The following is an 18,316-nucleotide window of genomic DNA, read 5'->3' on the forward strand; positions in this document are numbered from 1 at the left end:
ATGATTGGCTCAGCTCCGTCCCGAGCCGGCGATTTAGCGGAGAAGAACAGAAAACGTAGTGTGTGTCGATGTGTCTGCGCTACTGCGCTCGTACATTGTCATTGTGTTTGTTTGTCTTGTTTCTATGTATTCCACAGAGTCGTCCCGTCGATGGAATGCTTAATGATATAATGTAGATACATCGGACGGAGTTGTTGTAGTGTGTTTTGCTATTATTCCGTTGGTATTGTAACTCTCATTGTTTTGAGCTTTTATTTATTTATCATGTTCTGTGCTAGTGGATTTGTTCGTTCATCCATAAGTTATGGATGGTTATTTATGAGAGAGATTGATATCACTACATGTTCTGATATCTTATAGCCTCGGGTGGACCTGCAGGCAGAAAGAAATATGCTCACTGCATATCATATAGAAGCATATTCTACATGCTCACTGTGTTGTGTGATTTCATTGCCCTGTGGCCTGAGGAAATAATGTCAGTGTTGCCAAGCCGGCGTCCCAAGGCGTGGCGAATCAGCCATGCTTCGGCAACAAGTTCCTGAATATACAATGATATTACATTTCCCCTTATAGTAAACGCTTGATTTCACAAACTCACCCATCACATTGGCGCAAAGAGGTAGATGCCTTAAGGTCTCTCAGGGCAAATAAGACACGGAGTAAATGTTATTCATGAACAAATATTATTCATCAATTCACATGCAGTGGAACAACAACATAGATTATATGCAATCATTTTTTTCACACATGTAGAGCATAGTGCTACTGTAGGACTATATGGAGATTAACCTTTTAACTTGAAGGCATTCTGAATGGTCCCAGCAGTCGGTAGATTAGAGGAGAGGATGAAAGGAGAGGAGAAGAGAGAAAAAAGGAGAGAGAAGGCGAAGAGAAAGGAGGAGAGGAAGGGAAGAGTAGAGAGCACCAGCGGAGGTCCAGCCTCGCCCCCATGGAGACCCCTTCCCGCCTGGCGGGATTGGCAGGCCGAGGTGAGCCCTTGTGATATCTCTCTGCATGAGTGGGAGGCCCTGGCTTGGCTGGCTGGACTGGGGCTACTAGCGCCCCACACCGCATCACTCCTCTCCCTCAGATGTATGTAAAGCAGTTTTGAGATGACAGGAGAGGCAAGTTCTCAAACTGAGCTGTGAGATGAATCACTGATAGAGACAGGGTGGGAGAGAGCGACTCCACAGAGCCTTCCTGGCACCTTGCCTGGCACCTTGCCTGGCTGGAACCTCAAAGCAGCCCCCCCCCCCCCAGTCACACACACAGCTCACTCCTGATCATAAATTCAGTTGAGGAGACTGAGCAGAGAACCTTCCTCCCCTCTTCTCTTCTCTCCCTCTTTCTGTTTCTCTCTCTCAGTCCATCCTCTCTTGCTCTCTCTCTCTCTTGCTCTCTCTCTCTTGCTCTCCCCCTCTTGCTCTTGCTCTCTCTCTCTCTCTCTCTCTCTCTCTCTCTCTCTCTCTCTCTATATATATATATATATATATATATATATATATATGTATATGTATGTTTATGTATGTATATGTATGTATAGGTATATGTGTGTGTATATATATATATATATCCAAGTTTGCAGACAGATAAGCTGTGGAGGGTGGGGGTCCACACTGCAGATGTTATGTCACTGTGCCCTCCGCTGTCTTTAGCATCTCAGAGGCAATGGTCTGCTTTTAATAAGCTTCTGTAGTGAAATCTATCATATGTCCGAGTTGGCCTTCAAAGAGATATTACATTTTAAAACTCAAGCCACAGCTGGATGAGACTCGGGTCAATCCTCTTTGGCTCTGTTCTCTTCTTTTATCTGACATCTCACAGGTGAATTCAGTGCACTCTACAAGCTGTTTGTCTTCTTCCCAATGTTCAGTATTCATGCAGGGAGGGATGTTTTTTTTCGAGGGGGGTGATCAGTGTTGGGCTTCTGATATCAAGAGTTCAATTACGCCTCTCATATCCCATCTTGTCTAAAGTTTTAAATGTGATACGCAATTGACGCAATCCAAAAGCAAGCTACACGATCAGCCTTCATTATACTGGTATTATTAAACAGCCCACCCTAGAGGGAAACTTTCCTCCCCTTTTAATCAATCTGATAAGCAGAGTAGTTGCTTAGTCACTAAATGATATGATTATCCGCCTGAGATTGTGTGTGTGTGCGTGCGTGCGTCTGTGCACCGTGCCCGTGCACTGTCTGCATGCATGTGTGTCTCTAATTGTGCGAAGTCACATAACTATATGGGTGTGTCTGTGTGCACGTTTGTACAATATGACCTGTGTCCTTCACCCCCTCTGCAGCAGATGTTGGAGCAGTCAGAGACTCCTGTCAGAGTGTGTGTGTGTCTGTGTGCATATTTTTACAATATGACCTGTGTCCTTCACCCCCTCTGCAGCAGATGGTGGAGCAGTCAGAGACTCCTGTCAGAGCTGTCTACTTTCCCCCTCTCCCCCTCCCCTCTCCCTGTCCGTAACTCCCTACCCCCCTGACATCCCCTCCCCCCTGCAAGGCACTCCAGCAAGGGTTACTCTCACCGTGAAAGTTGTGGAGGCTGAAGAATAATCGGTTGATGAAAGTGTAGCTTTCTCTCTATTTACAGTACATAAGGGAAGGCACTGCAAATCTACTCATGACTGGCTATTGACTGGGAAGACTAATTTACTATTTGTTACAGGCCTGAAACTTCGATGGGAAACTTTGTTTGTCTTCGCTGCCAGCTAAGCTACGGAGCACAAACTGGGCTCTGGGCTGTTCTCAGCATCTCAAGAAACTCGGCAGAATTGTTATAGTCCTCTGTCAAACACTGACACTTGAATTATTTGTTTACTGTGATCATGATTCTCTCCTGTCATATGAGAAATGGTTCTCAGGCTGTACTTTATAGTAGATTCTGCTGACTCAGTGCTAGGTTGGTTTATTGAAAAGGAGCAGCTATTGAGACAGAACTCAACTCGGACAATACGACTTAAATTCAGAATGTATGTTTCATCAAGGAAATGTTTACTTGAAAATCCCCTAGGAGTTAAAAGAAAAAAACTGTGCTTTACAAGGGAGAGCTGTGTGATTAAACAAATGTATCATAGTTTAACTCACTGTACTTACAGAAAGTGAACAAGCTGTTTTGTTTAACTACATCTTTTGCATCATGAAACTGCTACTGAAAAAGTAAGCCAATGTAATGTAAATGTACCAAATTCATAGAACATGAAAGTGCATTTGACATTTGCCAAACAAAATGACAGATCCTTAATTCGTCAGCGAGCATTGTCATCTCAGCTCTGACCTGCTTGTTGTTATGGCGTCCCATGATGTTGTTGCTCTCTCTCTAACCTCGCTTCTTTGCTCCCCTATTCTCCTAACATCTGTCAGCTGTCTCTTCCCGTTGGCATCCCACATTTCATGAAGCTTTATGAACTTCTGTTTATTCATGAGCCATCTTTAGACATGTTTCTTCATTCTAAACTACAGCCAAATATCTGAGCGCGAGAGAGAGAGAGAGAGAAAGAGAGAGATTTAACCTGCATGTTTAAGATTCAGAACTCTGTTAAAAGGTGTGACGGTGTGATAGTCGTGGCAGCGTGCAATTAGGTTGTCTCGGCGGTGTTAAAAAGGTGTCTTAAAGTATTAGTGCAGAGAAAATATTAGAGTTGAACGAGATAAGTTTGCAGAAATGCGATACGATAAAGTAGGATTTAGGATTATGTTTGAGTCACGGTGGAAAACATATCCGACTAGATTTCCCTGTCTATGACTCCAGCCAGTCTGCATCCCAATTGGCACCCTATTCCCTATATTGTGCACTACTTTTGACCAAAGCCAAAAAATCTGTCAGAGTAGGAGTGCTGATCAGGGATCAGTTTTGCCTTGTAGATCATAAGGAATAAGATGACAGTATATGGACAGGTTGGGACCTGATCAGAACTCCTACTCTGAGACACTTTGCGGATACAGGCCCCGGTCAAAAGTAGTGCACTATGTAGGGAACAGGGTGCCATTTGGGACGCAACCCCAGGAAGGTTAAGCAGTGTTTTCAGACGCTCGCTCCTCGTCGATATTGATGTACTTTCTCTCAATGCTTTCATAATAAATCAGTACATCCTATATTGGGCAGATTTCATGCTAAGCCCCTGTGAATCAGGATCCATTTGCTATGGCATTTATGCTGTTGGACAATGGATTTGTTAGAGACGTCGCTGCCCCCGTAGGGTCTCTCCTTCCTCCTCACTTCACCACCCCAAATGATCCAGACACCCAGCCGAGTCGCCACCTCCTGCCTCTCTGTCTGCCTCCCTGCCTGCTAAGGCAACACATGAGTTCACACAGGTCTTAGAATGAGCGAAACACCATTCTGTTCCACCCGGAGCCTTTGGAGAGTAATGAAAAACAAACCTAGACATTGTAGAGTATGCCTCAGTGGCAAGGAAACGGGATGTTTCAAATGCGTGAGCCACAGAGCCAGTGAATGTTGATCCCTGACCCTTGATCCTGTGTGCGTGTGTGTGTGGGGCGGGGGGGCTTATTTAGAAATGTCCTGATGCATTTTGTTGAGATTGCCCTGCCATTGTAGATAAATGAACATAAGGTGTGTGTGTGTGTATTTCACAGGGTACGCCTGCCAGCCGTGTGCGTTACAGACTGGACCTCGATGAGGACCCTTACAGCGGCAGCATCTTTGACGTGAACGAAGTCACAGGCAGCGTCATCACACGTGTAAACCTCAATGAAGAGCCCAATCTAGTGTTTAGTGTGAGTACATACCTTTTGTTATAAACAGTACTGTAAAATGACCTTTTTTCTAAGAACGTCATTGAGTGGAGAAATTGAGTGACACCCTGTGTTCCACTTTTTTCTTGTTCGATTCTTGTTTTATTTCCTCCCTGCAGCTAATCATTGTTGCCTATGACGACGGGGAGCCAGTGAAAGTCAACAAGACCCTGGTGGTTATCACTGTCCTGCAGCCCTCCGTCATACCAGTCTTCACCCAGGAGGAATACAGGTACACTTCTTCCTGAGCATGTGCACTGTTAGCCTGGTCCCAGATCTGTTTGTGTGAAATTAGTATGGTAAACCAGACCAGTTAGCAAGACGGCACAAAATGATCTGGGACCAGGCTAGAACTTGAAATGATACTGTATATGTTTTGCACGGTCACTGATCTACATTTGTAGAGCTTGGATATTCTCCTTCAATATGGATTTGTATGAGAGCCTGAGGTGTTTCGTGTTGTCTTTCTAAATCATAAAACATCAATTATTCCCAGTGGTCAAATATCAGGGCTTGATCAAGGTGGAGCTGTGGGCACAGGTTGACACGTGACACAATGTTGCTTATGACAGTGTTCTGCGCTTTTATGAGGTCATACAGTCCGGGCACAGGATTTCCTCTTCCCCTGTCGGAGAGGGGATAGATCTCCAGCGTTTTAATTTACAACGTAACTGTGTTTAAATACTCAACATTTAATCCACCTTTGTGGAGATGTCAAGGTATTTAAGAGAACACTAAACTGCAGATATATTTTCAGAAAGGGTTAGAGGCGATATGGAAACTGTCAGTGAAGCTTTTATTGCTAGTGTTTATATGAATATGTATCATAGCTCATAGCTAGAGTGTGTAGTAAGTACAGCAAATGTACTTCGCCACTGCACAGTGTTGTTTTCTCAAAGGGTAGAGTGCACTTGCTCTGCATAAATTATGGCTCTTTTATTGAATTAAGTATTGTACATATGTGACATAAGGGCCTAATTAATTCAGCTCCCCTGGCATTGACTCTAGATGGATCAGCATGCTGGAGCTCTGGCTTACTAAATTGCTATTATTGATTTCCATAATGAAATTTTGAAAAAGTTAGCGAGGGCATGCGAAATGCCTCTTGTGCAACAATGATTTTTCACCCCACCACATCGAATCATTTTCAATACCGAATATGAAGTGCGTTTAAAGTTCTCAACATGCTTTAAAAATGGAAAGGGGGATACCAGTTGTACAACTGATTGCATTCAACTGAAATGTGTCTTCTACGTTTATATATATATTTTGTATGCACACTCGCACACCATGTAGGCCTCTTAACTTGGTCCAGTTCTCTGTTGGCAGAGGAGTTGAGCTGTGTTGTAATCTAGTGGGGGGGATATGTGTGTAAGCCAGCTCTATAACAAGCCAGCCTTATCTACTGATTCATTAAGACTACAGAGCCAGGAACATGGGCAATGAAAAGCATTGAATGGGGGGTTTGAATTAATGACATGTCCTACACAGCGGTGGAAGGTCGCCGGTGATAGTGGCTCTTTGGCAGGTGGGGGAATAACAATGGCTGTTGGTAACAGGCCACCTAGCAGGCAGCATTGCCTGGATCAGTTGTTAATTAGAGCCTGTGGAGACATTAGCCAGGTGTTATGTCCCCCTCCACAGCCAGGTCCTCCACAATCTGCTTCTCTATTCTCTATCTCTCCCTCAAATCCCTCCCTCCCTCCATCTGCTCCCCTAGTTGAGTAGTCCAGAGGATACTGCTTCCCTCCATCCCTCCATCTCTCATCCATCCCTCCCTCTACTCCCCTAGTCGAGTTACAGTCCACAGGATAACGCCACTCCCTTCCTCCGTCGACCCCCTCCTTCTTTCCCTCCCCCTTCCCTCCCTCTTCCGTCTGTGGGCCTCTCAGGAACCAATAAACCCTTTAACTCAGTGCCAGCAGTCCTTGTGCTATGCCAATCAATGTACATCAATAATTCACTGTCTATTCACAAACTGTTATAATGTCCATTTCAACCAAACTTTGAGTTACAGCCAATTTTCTTTATTGTATGTGCTTTTATATGATGTACTGTATGTTCAGCATTTTATCAATTGTTCAGTTTAGAACTTGGCATATGATGTGGCCTAATGTTTAATGGTGTTACAATGTAAGAGTCTGAAATCCTTGAGCTGGGTTGAAAGTTTATTGGATCACCTAATTGGATGATAGAAGCCTTTGTCTGATATCTGTAGCCCAGTCTTTGAACTTAATAGGCCAAGAACATTTGGAATCTGTGGAGATTTTAATTAGTGTGTGAAGTTGGTTGATTCTGAACATCAATGATCATGAAATTTGCATAGGGCTGACGAAGAGCTTGGTGTTGTATAGGAGATTTGATTTAGTGTGTGTGAGGTGATGTCAGGTTGGCTGGCAGAAGCTCTGTCTGGCAAGTGGCACCAGTAGACTCCCCCTCCCCGAGTGGAACTGACTGTGAAGTTTGCCACCCAAATCTGCCGCCTGTGCGTTTTCCACAGCGGTTATCTCATAGGAACACTTAATGAAGCCGCAGTGGGTTTCACTAAATCACCCACCACCGTCACCACCTTGCCACTCCTGAGTTTGTCATTTTGACGATCACTGCAATCACTGTCTCATTTTCTGCTTACCTCCGTAGATGTATGAATTAGCTTTTTTTTCTCCCATCTCGTTCACCTGTGTAAGACTACGACATGAATAAACATGAGGGAAAACGTATCATCCAAGACAAGATTGTATGAGGGGAGCTTGGAAACACGGGCTATTTACACTATGGCTTTGAAGTAAGCGCCCTTGTGCCCTGCAACCAATTGAAAGCGGAAAAACCCTGCATTTGATTGTTTATTCGTCATTACGCAGTACACACACACACACACACACACACACACACACACACACAAGGCTATTGCATTGAAAAAACAACATGTCATTTGCTTACTTTTACACCAGGGATACCTTTGTGTATACGCCTCGTGAATAAGAACAGTGAACCAACAGGATTGAGAACAAGAACAGCTGTGGAGTTGCATGCCAGTACCTGTGAATCATGATAATTAGATTACCTGCAGAGGTAGATGATTGAAAGATCCTAATAGGATGACTTAACGATTGCCAAAATTGTGCCACCGTCTGCCTGTTAAGCTGTGGCCATGTTGAAAGCAATTGCCGTGCACCGTCCCTAACATACAGGTTATTGAGACAAGGCAAGGAGTGTAACTAGCTGCTAGGTATGGAACAGTAATCACGCCGTGAGTCACAGTAAGAGAGTGAGGACGCTCTATTTTCTCCATTGGGTTGGAGCAGGAGGAGAGTGTTGCCTGCCTGACTGTGTGTGCTTGTGTCCTAGGCAGGGCTGGAGGGATGGGTTGGACCAGCTTAACCCCCCCGGGGCTCATCACAGCCGTGTGATTAGTCTCTCTGTGGGGGGGGGGGTGAAATGTGCCCACCCCACACGCACGTTAGACGCGCACAACTCCCTCTAAAGGATCTATTTGGAGTTGGTTGACACTGTTTTGCAATGCTGCGTTTAACCGGGTTAAGAGTGTTAACACCCTTAAATGTGTGTGTTTAGAGCTGTAGAGCAGGGTAGTTTCGTGGCCACCAGTCGCCAGCCTGTCCTATTATTTGGAGTGTTCATACTACAGACGGGGGTTGTGCAGAGTCACACTCCAGTGTGTAGTGGAGCGGTGCGTGCTTTAAATGTCATCTGTCATGGGTGTATGCATTCCTAACGGTCAGGTCCAATTAACTGCCTGGCAGAGTCCTGCTGTTTAGTCCAGCCTCTTCTCCTCCTTCCGCACCCTCCCCCCCCACCATTCCCCCCCCCCCCCTCTGGCATGCCCTAATTTCTCCACTCGCGCCTCCCTCTCTCTCTCTCTCACACAATTTCTATTTCTCGCTCTCTCCCTCCCTCTCTCTCATGATTAGGGTAGTGGGACTCCCTCCCTCCTTCGGGGGACAGCACCTGCAGTATAAACATGCAGCCGTTGGCAGTCACCACGCACCACTACCAGCATGGGGCCAGAAAAACAAACACTGCATTAGCATAACATAGCTTATTAACATGTCCTAATGATAGCAGCTCAGTTAACCACCGTGCACTGTCAAATAGACATGGCGCTATGGACAACTGCCTTGTTAATGAATGTAATTAAAAGTAGAGAGTACAGAATTAAGATGTTTTTAAGGTGAGTTGCATCAGTGCATTGAAAGCGAAATAAGGGCGGCAGGTTCGACTCTCCGGACTGACGAGGTGAAAAATCTTTCGATGTGCACTTGAGCAAAGCACTTGCTTCTGCTAAATGACTAAAATGTAAGATGAGATGACACTTCAAAGAATATGTAGGTAGTAGAGCCACTAGTCAAATCAAATGTTTGTCACATGCGTCGTAAACAGCAGGTGTAATCATTTCAAAATAATAACACAAGGAATAAATACACAATGTGTATCGAAAACTTTGCTATATACACGGGGGTACCAGTACCGAGTCAATGTGCGGGGGTACGAAGCAATTGAGGTAGATATGTACATATAGGTAAGGATAAAGTGATTAGGCAACAGGTAAGATCAGGGATGGGGTCTACAAAAAAATAAATATATATATTTTTTTTTAACTCAGTCTGGGTCTCAACTTACTGTTGAGAGAAAGAATAATAGAATACACAAAATGCAATTTCGAAATGTGGTTGTGCATCAGTAGTCACTCAATTAGCCCAGGTCAGCAAAACATTTTTAGATTGGTAAGTTATTCTCGCTGCCAGCTATCTAAACTTGTAGTAAGCATGATCGACCGGGATTGGGCCCGTTGATCATCAGTTATCATGTTAAAAACTGCAAACATTTGCCTCCACCACATGGCCAATTGAGTAAAATTGCATAAAATTTGTTAATTGCAAAATGTGTAGAATTGCAGCAAACTTGCTTTGAAACGGCAACATTTTCTCATTTTCCCATGGCAAAATGTGTAGAATTGCAGAACATTTACTTCAAAATGTACATTTTTCCTCTTCGCTGTCACGAGGGGAGCTGCTAAAATGTTTAGCTCGCAAGGTGGGGTTGGGGGGATGTGGGTACGCAGACCCACCAGCCGCTGCGGCCCCTCATGAGTTCTGTTTTTTTTATGTCCCCCACCCCTATCAAAGTTTTGCTGACCTGCCCATCCCTGGGATAGATAATAAACAGTAGCAGCAGTGGCGGTGATGAGTCAAGTGTGCAAAAGAGTGCAAAAAGGGTCAATGCAGATAGTCCCTGGAGCTATTGGTTAACTATTTAACCAACTATTTAGCAGTCTTATGGGTTGGGGGTAGTTGGAGGTAGTTGCTCCATATTTAATGTGACTGCCATCTGGTACAGTACATGTGTGTGGTTTGCAAAATTTTCTGACGTATTTAATAATTCTACACCCATCTGTCCTCCGTACTCAAAACATTTTTCTTTTGACTTTTATGACTTTTATGAAGTCTACCCAGATATTTTAAAAAATGTGCCTCTAACAAACAAATGACTCACGGAAGCTCTCAAGTATTGCCAAAGATATAAATGTGCTGTCGTAAAAAGTGCCGAAACAATTGTTCTAAAAAAATATGACTAGCAACTTACAGTACATCCAAGGTTACCTTCGCTACCGCATCACAGAGAGAGAGCCTGAAGTGCTACAGGCAACTATGTGTCGATCGTACTGAAATCATGTGTTGTTTTATTTATAGATAGTGTTAGCAGCCGAGTATCATAGAGGCAATGACACTGAAACGAACATGTAAACCTAGCAACAACAGACATCCCGATGAACAGTGTGATTTGATACGCGTTCATTGAGATGTCGTCAGGACTCTCTCGGGGCACCTGTGTGCGTTGAATATCGGTGATATTATTGGATCATTACCGGGCTCATTAATGTGTGTTTTGTGTGCGTGTTTGAGCGTGTGCACGTGATTGTGTGTGTGTGTGTGTGTGTTTCCTGTGTCTTTATTTGGATAGATGGTATTAACAGCTTTGCCAAATGGCCCGCAGAGAATAAGAAAATCAAATGGTTGTCGTTGATGAGTCATCTCGATGGAGCCCTTTTCATTTTTATCCCACAATGTCTCAATCAAGCATGAGCCCTTATCTGCTCCCTCTTTTGTTGGCAGCCGTACAACAAGGGCCTGACGTTTAAATATTCATTGTGGTGTTAAATTATTTATCACATGTATCGGCTTATCTTATTTTTAAAAACTCTCCTGAGGATGATTGGAAAATGTGAAGCTGCACTATGGGTGAATCATGCAAATGTGTTTTAGATGAAACAGCCTCAGGGTTTCATGTGCTAGCTACCAATCTTGGTATTAGGCTAGACAGCTAGCTAGCATCAGAGGCGGATGTTTAGAAAGCAGAAATGTTTTTTCTTATGTTTTACAGCTTAAAAGTACATTTAAGAACTTTATATGATACTTAAGAGTTTCCTTGATGCGCGTCTCTTTTCTTCCCCTTTTCCCATTAAAGACTCTTAATAATATTATCCAATAATATTATTATATATCCCTAGTCTAAGTCTTGAACGAACTGCTCAAATAGTTATCATAGCTACTAAATTGCTAACGCTAACTGGTATTTATTGATCATTGTCACTACAGTATTTCCATTTGCAACACAAACACTCATTTTCCGTAATGCTTGCTTTATATTTATGTGTTCCATCTGAATGGGAAGGAATGGGTTTGTTTTGAACGGCTTAAGATATTTTCCCCAATTTCACAACACTACTGAAGTGCTCATGCTAACTGGTATTTATGGACTTGATATTTCACCAAAGTTTGCAGGACTAAGAGTTGACCTTTTACCTCTTGTTTGCAAAAGGACAGCCATGGTATGGCAACTGGTTCCTAACCGCACTGATCCTATTCTTTGAAAAGGTGAGCGCCTAACACTCAAGATAGCAAAACAGTCGCAAAAATAAAAAGGCTCTTTATCGAAAATAGCCAAATAGTAAACATGAATGTTTTCAGTTTAACTCTGCTTCGTTGAGTGTTGATACCGCTCTGAGTAATGGGAGTCAGTGAGAGTCCTGTTGTGTGCAGTGAATGAAGCCATGGTGTGTATTGGCGTGGTCAGCTCTTTTCCGGGGGGGATTGATGCTGTGTATAGTCCACATCAGACAGTATGCTTTAGTGCGCTACTCACACTCTCACATGGTCTGCTAGAGGGATCAGCATGGATAACCTATGAGCATTTGTCTCTCACTTCAACACGTGCTTCTACACCTGCATTTTGCTTGCTGTTTGGGCTTTTAGGCTGGGCTTCTGTATAGCACTTTGAGATATCATCTGATGTACAAAGGGCTATATAAATACATTTGATTTGAACACAAAACGGAAACAGGGTTCATGACCTTACACAAACGCATAACTCGGATCACAGTAAATTAGTTTTCTTCCTGCTAATAGCACACTGAAGGTATTTACTGCATTTGTAGATGTACAACATGGTCTTAGCACACTTGACCCTGGCTTTGTGATGATTAAAGACTGCTCCGATTCATTTTGTATTCAAGTGGATTAATATGATTATCCTGAAAAACAAGCCACATGTTTTATTCAAGACCTGGATTAAATGTGGGTTTTATCATCCGTTCAATATTTGCGGTGGGTTTTGAACAATTGTCAAATCAGTGTGGCAGATGTGCTTCCACCCCCCCATGTTATCTTCCCACTGCACTCCAGAAGATCAAAGGAGGAGATACAGTAGGCTACGAAGATCAGATTAAGAGATGACAACAGTTACGTTGTTGGTATCTTTTTTTTTTTTTTTACTTTGCCTCGATTTGTTGCATTTTTGTTAGTCAGGCCCTGTAACATCATGGATGAACCAAAGGTAGCCACTCCCCCACATGCATTCTTTTTTACATTGTATTCAGAAAGTATTCATACCCTTTGACATATTCCACATTTTGTTGTGTTACAGCCTGAATTCAAAATGGATGATGATATAATATTAAAAAAAATCTCACGCATCTACAAACAATACCATATAATGACAAAGTGAAAGCATTATTTGTTTTATGTTTTTGGAAATGTGAAATGTAGAAATATATCATTTACATAAATATTCACACCCCTGAGTCAATACATCGTAGAATCAACTATGTCATCGATTTACAGTTGTGAGTCTTTCTGGGTACGTTTCTAAGAAATCCAACCCTGATTCGGATGACCATCCTACCCATGCTAGATTACGGAGACATAATTTATAGATCGGCAGGTAAGGTTGCTCTCGAGCGGCTAGATGTCCTTAACCATTCGGCAATCAGATTTGCCTCCAATGCTCCTTATAGGACACATCACTGCACTCTATACTCCTCTGTAAACTGGTCATCTCTGTATACCCGTTGCAAGACCCACTAGTTGATGCTTATTTGTAAAACCCTCTTATGCCTCACAACCCCCTATCTGAGATATCTACTGCAACCCTCATCCTCCACATACAAAACCCGTTCTGCCAGTCACATTCTGTTAAAGGTCCCCAAAGCACACACATCCCTGGGTCGCTCCTCTTTTCAGTTCACTGCAGCTAGCGACTGGAACGAGCTGCAACAAACACTCAAACTGGACAGTTTTATCTCAATCTCTTCATTGAAAGACTCAATCATGGACACTATTGCTGTCAATTGTGGCTGCTTTGTGTGATGTATTGTTGTCTCTACCTTCTTGACCTGTGCTGTTGATAATGTTTGTACCATGTTTTGTGCTGCTACCATGTTGTGTTGCTACCATATTGTTATGTTGTGTTGCTACCATGCGATCTTTTCATGTGTTGCTGCCTTGCTATGTTGTTGTCTTAGCTCTCTTTTATGTAGTGTTGTCTCTCTTGTTGTGATGTGTGTTTTGTATTTATTTATTTATATATATATATATATATATATATATATAAAATAATATATATATATATATATATATATATATATATATATATATATATATATATATATATATATTATTATTATTATTTATCCTAGGCCCCTGTCCCTGCAGGAGGCCTTTTGGTAGGCCGTCATTGTAAATTTGTTCTTAACTGACTTGTCTAGTTAAATAAAGGTTAAAAACACAATTTAAAAGTGACTAAGATACCGTAGAATAGTGTGGAGTGCAGTTTATACATATGAGATGAGTAATGTTACTGTAGATACGGAAACATTATTAAAGTGGCTCGTGATCCATTTCTAATAGTGGTCAGTGATTCCTAATCTACGTGTGTCTATAGGCAGCCGCCTTTGATGTGCTAGTGATGGCTGTTTAACAGTCTGATGACCTTGAGATAGAAGCTGTGTTTCAGTCTCTCGTCCCAGCTTTGATGCACCTGTATTGACCTCGCCTTCTGAATGATAGCGGTGTGAACTGGCAGTGGCTCAGGTGGTTGATGTTCTTAATGATCTTTTTGGCCTTCCTATGGCATCAGGTGCTGTAGGTGTCCAGAAAGGTGTGAAGTTTGCCCCCGGTAATGCGTTGGGAAGGCTGCACCACACTGTGGAGAGCTTTGCGGTTGTGGGCGGTGCAGTTGCCGTACCAGGCGGTGAGACACCCCTACAGGATGCTCTCAATTGTGCATCTGTAAAAGTTTGAGAGTTTTAGGTGTTAAGCCAAGTTTCTTTAGCCTCCTGCGGTTGAAGAGGCGCTGTTGCACCTTCTTCACCACACTGTCTGTGCGGGTGGACCATTTCAGTTTGTCAGTGATGAGTACGCTGAGGAACTTGAAGCTTTCCACCTTCTCCACTGCAATCCCATCGATGTACATAGGTGGGTGCCCCTCTGCTGTTTCCTGAAGTCCACTATCATCTCCTTAGTTTTGTTGACATTGAGTGAGAGGTTATTTTCCTGGCACCAGACCGCCAGAGCCCTCCCCTCCTCCCTGTAGGCTGTCTCATCATTGTTGGTAATCAAGCTCACTACTGTTGTGTCGTCTGCAAACTTGATGATTGGGTTGGTGGCATGCTTGGCCACACAGTCATGGTTGAACAGGGAGTACAGGAGGGGGCTGAGCACACACCCTTGTGGGGCCCCAGTGTTGAGGATCAGCAAAGAGGTGTTTCCTACCTTCACCACCTGGGGGTGGCGTCTGTGGATCTATTAGGGTGGTAAGCAAATTGAAGTGGGTCTAGGGTGGCAGGTAAGGTGGAGGTGATTTAATCCTTGGGATAGGGAGAGATTGAATATATCTGTAAATACACCAGCCAGCTGGTCTGCGCATGCTTTGAGGACGCGGCCCAGGATACCATCTGGGCCGGCAGCTTTGTGAGGCTTTTTAAATATTTTTCTATTTAAAAAAAATATATAAATTAAAAGTTCTCTAGGGTTAACACGCTTAAACATCTTACTCACGTCGGCCATGGAGAAGGAGAGCCCACAGTCCTTGATAGCGGGCCTTGTCGGTGGCACTGTATTTGTCTCACCCTGATCTGTTTCACCTGTCCTTGTGCTTGTCTCCACCCCCTCCAGGTGTTGCCCATCTTCCCCACTTTTCCTCTGGGTAGTTATACCTGTGTTTTCTGTCTGTTTGGGCCAAGCTTCCGTCTTGTTTGTCAAGCTTACGTTTGTCCTGTCAGCGCCTGTCTTTTCCCAGCCTCTCTTGTTCTCGGCCTCCTGGTTTTTGACCCTTCCCTGTCCTGACCCTGTACCCGCCCACCCAACCCTGAACCTGCCCGCCGCCCTATACCCTTGCTCCACCTCTGGATTACTAAACTCTGCTTGTCCCTGAACCTGCCTGCCATCCTGTACCTACTCTGGATTATTATTATTTATTTTATTTATCTTTTTGGAATTTTACCCCCTTTTCTCCCCAAATTGTTTAGTAGCTGCTAGTGTGCGATGAGACAAGGATATCCCTACCGGCCAAACCCTTCCTAACACGGACGACGCTAGGCCAATTGTGTGTCGCCCCATGGACCCCCCGGTCGTGGCCGGCTGTGACGGAGCCTGGGCTCGAACCCAGAGTCTCTGGTGGCACAGCTAGCACTTCGATGCAATGCCCTAGACCACTGCGCCACCCATGAGGCCTACTCTGGATTATTGACCCCTGCCTGCCTTGACCTGTCGTTTGCCTGCCCCTGTTGTTACAATAAACATTGTTGCGTCACACAGTCTGCATATGGGTCTTACCTTGGTTCCTGATAGTACCAACTGGCCATGCCTGACCCAGAAGACTTAGACCAGCTCAGCAACACCATCTCCTCCCAAGTAGTCATGAGGAGTTGCTTCGCGGTCTGATGGAAGGGTTCCAGGCCGTGGCCGACCGTCACGACCTAGCCTTGGACGCATTGCGGGAGCAATTCTGTGGGTTTAACCATCCAGATCGATGGTTGGCTACTGGAACGTAGGAGGGAGAAGAGGTCCGATTGCGGTCCGAATTACTCACTCAGGGATCCCACCTTGCAGCTGATGAACATCGGAAGTCCCTGGCATCTACGTTCCCGAGAGGATCCGAGCTTACCCGAGTCCTTCCAAGAGCCTCCGGAGACTGCCGATTCAACTTTCCCCGAGCCGATGCAGCTCGGCATGCCTAGGCTGTCTCCAGGCAAACGCGTACGCAGACTTGAGACCCTGAGTTGTCTGTATTGCTGTACTGCCAATCATTTTGTGTCTACCTGTGCCTTTAAGAGACCTAGCTCATTTGTTGGAGTGAGTACACTGGTGGGTCTTAAAGATAATTGTTCTTCTCCACTTACTCACCCCCCCTCTCCATGCCACATTGCTGTGGGGTGACCAGTCCAAATCTCTCCAGGTACTCATCGACTCTGGGGCCGATGTGAGTCTCATGGACGTTACCCTGGTGTCCGAGCTGGGAATCCCCACTCAATCCCTCTCCATTCCCATGGGTGTTGGACGGGGTGCTCTATAGGCAGGGTCACCCACCAGACCACCCTGCCCATCTTCCTGGGGGCTTGGAAATTGCCCTGGACCTCTCCGCCAGCTCAGAGTATCAGAACCTCCAGGAGGGCTTCAGTAAGGTCCGGGCTACTTCGCTTCTGCAGCACCGACCGGTATCCAAGGAGGTCAAGCCTGAGGCGCTGGCACGCCGCTATAGTATTGGTGCTACACTCCCAGAAGCCGAGACCATTCCCCCCACTCCAAGATCATTAGCCCCTCTGCTGTTTGTCCTCTGTCCTCCATATTTTTCCTACCTTTCAAAACTATTTCTGACTGCCCCTTGTCTTCTGTTTCTAGCTCTTCTGTTTGGGGTGGGGGGTACTGGGGTGGGGGGTACTGGGGTGGGGTTACTGTCACGCCCTGATCTGTTTCACCTATGCTTGTCTCCACTCCCTTTAGGTGTCACCCATCTTTCCCACTAATCCTCTGGGTATTTATATCTGGGTTTGCTGTCTGTCTGTGCCAGTTCGTCTTGTTTGTCAAGCTTACCCGTGTTTATCCTGTCACCTCCTGTCTTTTCCCAGGCTTCTTTTTCTTGTCCCCCTGGTTTTTGACCCTTGCCTGTCCAGACCCTGTACCCGCCCGCCTGACCACTCTCCCTGACCCTGCCTGCCATCCTGTACCTTTGCTCCACTTCTGATTACTGAACTCTGCCTGTCCCTGAGCTTGCCTGCCATCCTGTACCTTTGCTCCTACTCTGGATTATCGACCCCTGCCTGCCTTGACCTGTCGTTTTCTTGCCCCTGTTGTTACAATAAACATTGTTACTTCACACAGTCTGCGTCTGGGTCTTACCTTGGTTCCTGATAGTATTATCCTCAAAACGAGCTAAGAAGGTGTTCAGACTGTCTGGAAGCAAGACGTCTGTGTCCGCGACGTGGCTGGTTTTTCTTTTATAGTCCGTGATTGTCTGTAGCCCCTGCCACATACGTCTTGTTTAACTGGGACTCAACTGTCTCTATACTGACGTTTAGCCTGTTTGATTGCTATGCTGAGGGGATAACTACACTGTTTGTATTTTTCCATATTCCCAGTCTTTTTGCTCTGGTTAAATGCAGTGGTTTGCGCTTTCAGTTTTGCGCATATGCTCCCATCTATCCACGGTTTCCGGTTGGAGTAGGTTTTAATAGTCACAGTGGGTACAACTTCTCATATGCACTTCCTGATAAACTCATTCACCGTATCGGTATATGTGTCGATATTATTTCCTGAAGCTACTCTGAACATATCCCAGTCCGCGTGATCAAAACAATCTTGAAGTGTGGATTCCGATTGGTCAGACCAGCGTTGAAAAGTCCTCACCACGGGTGCTTCCTGTTTGAGGCTCAGCCTATAGGAGGGGAGGAACAAGATGAAATTGTAGTCCAATTTGCCAACAATGTGCCTTGTTGCAAACATTCTGCACAGTCTTCCTTTTCACACTGTCAATTAGGTTGATATTGTAGAATAACTACAATGTTGTTGATCAACCTTAGTTTTTTCCTATCACAGCCATTAAACTCTGTAACTGTTTTAAAGGCTCATGATGAAATCCCTGAGCGATTTCCTTCCTCTTCGGTAACTGAGATAGGAAAGGCGCCTGTATCTTTGTAGTGACTGGGTGTATTGATACACCATCCAAAGTGCAATTAATCACTTAAATTTGCTCAAACGG

The 18,316-nt window shown here is 44.5% G+C and overlaps 1 protein-coding gene across 1 annotated transcript in view; it reads left to right on the forward strand.

Annotated features, from left to right (window-relative positions):
• The window catches only part of LOC135523828 (protocadherin-15-like), a 201,934-nt gene that overhangs the window by 135,595 nt on the left and 48,023 nt on the right, over positions 1-18,316 (forward strand). The window contains exons 23-24 of the mRNA XM_064950765.1: positions 4,607-4,747; positions 4,885-4,997. Coding sequence (XP_064806837.1) covers positions 4,607-4,747; positions 4,885-4,997 — 254 coding nt within the window. The remainder of the gene's footprint in view (positions 1-4,606; positions 4,748-4,884; positions 4,998-18,316) is intronic.

Source organism: Oncorhynchus masou, chromosome 31, assembly GCF_036934945.1.
Source record: "Oncorhynchus masou masou isolate Uvic2021 chromosome 31, UVic_Omas_1.1, whole genome shotgun sequence".
NCBI classification, from domain to species: Eukaryota; Metazoa; Chordata; class Actinopteri; order Salmoniformes; family Salmonidae; genus Oncorhynchus; species Oncorhynchus masou.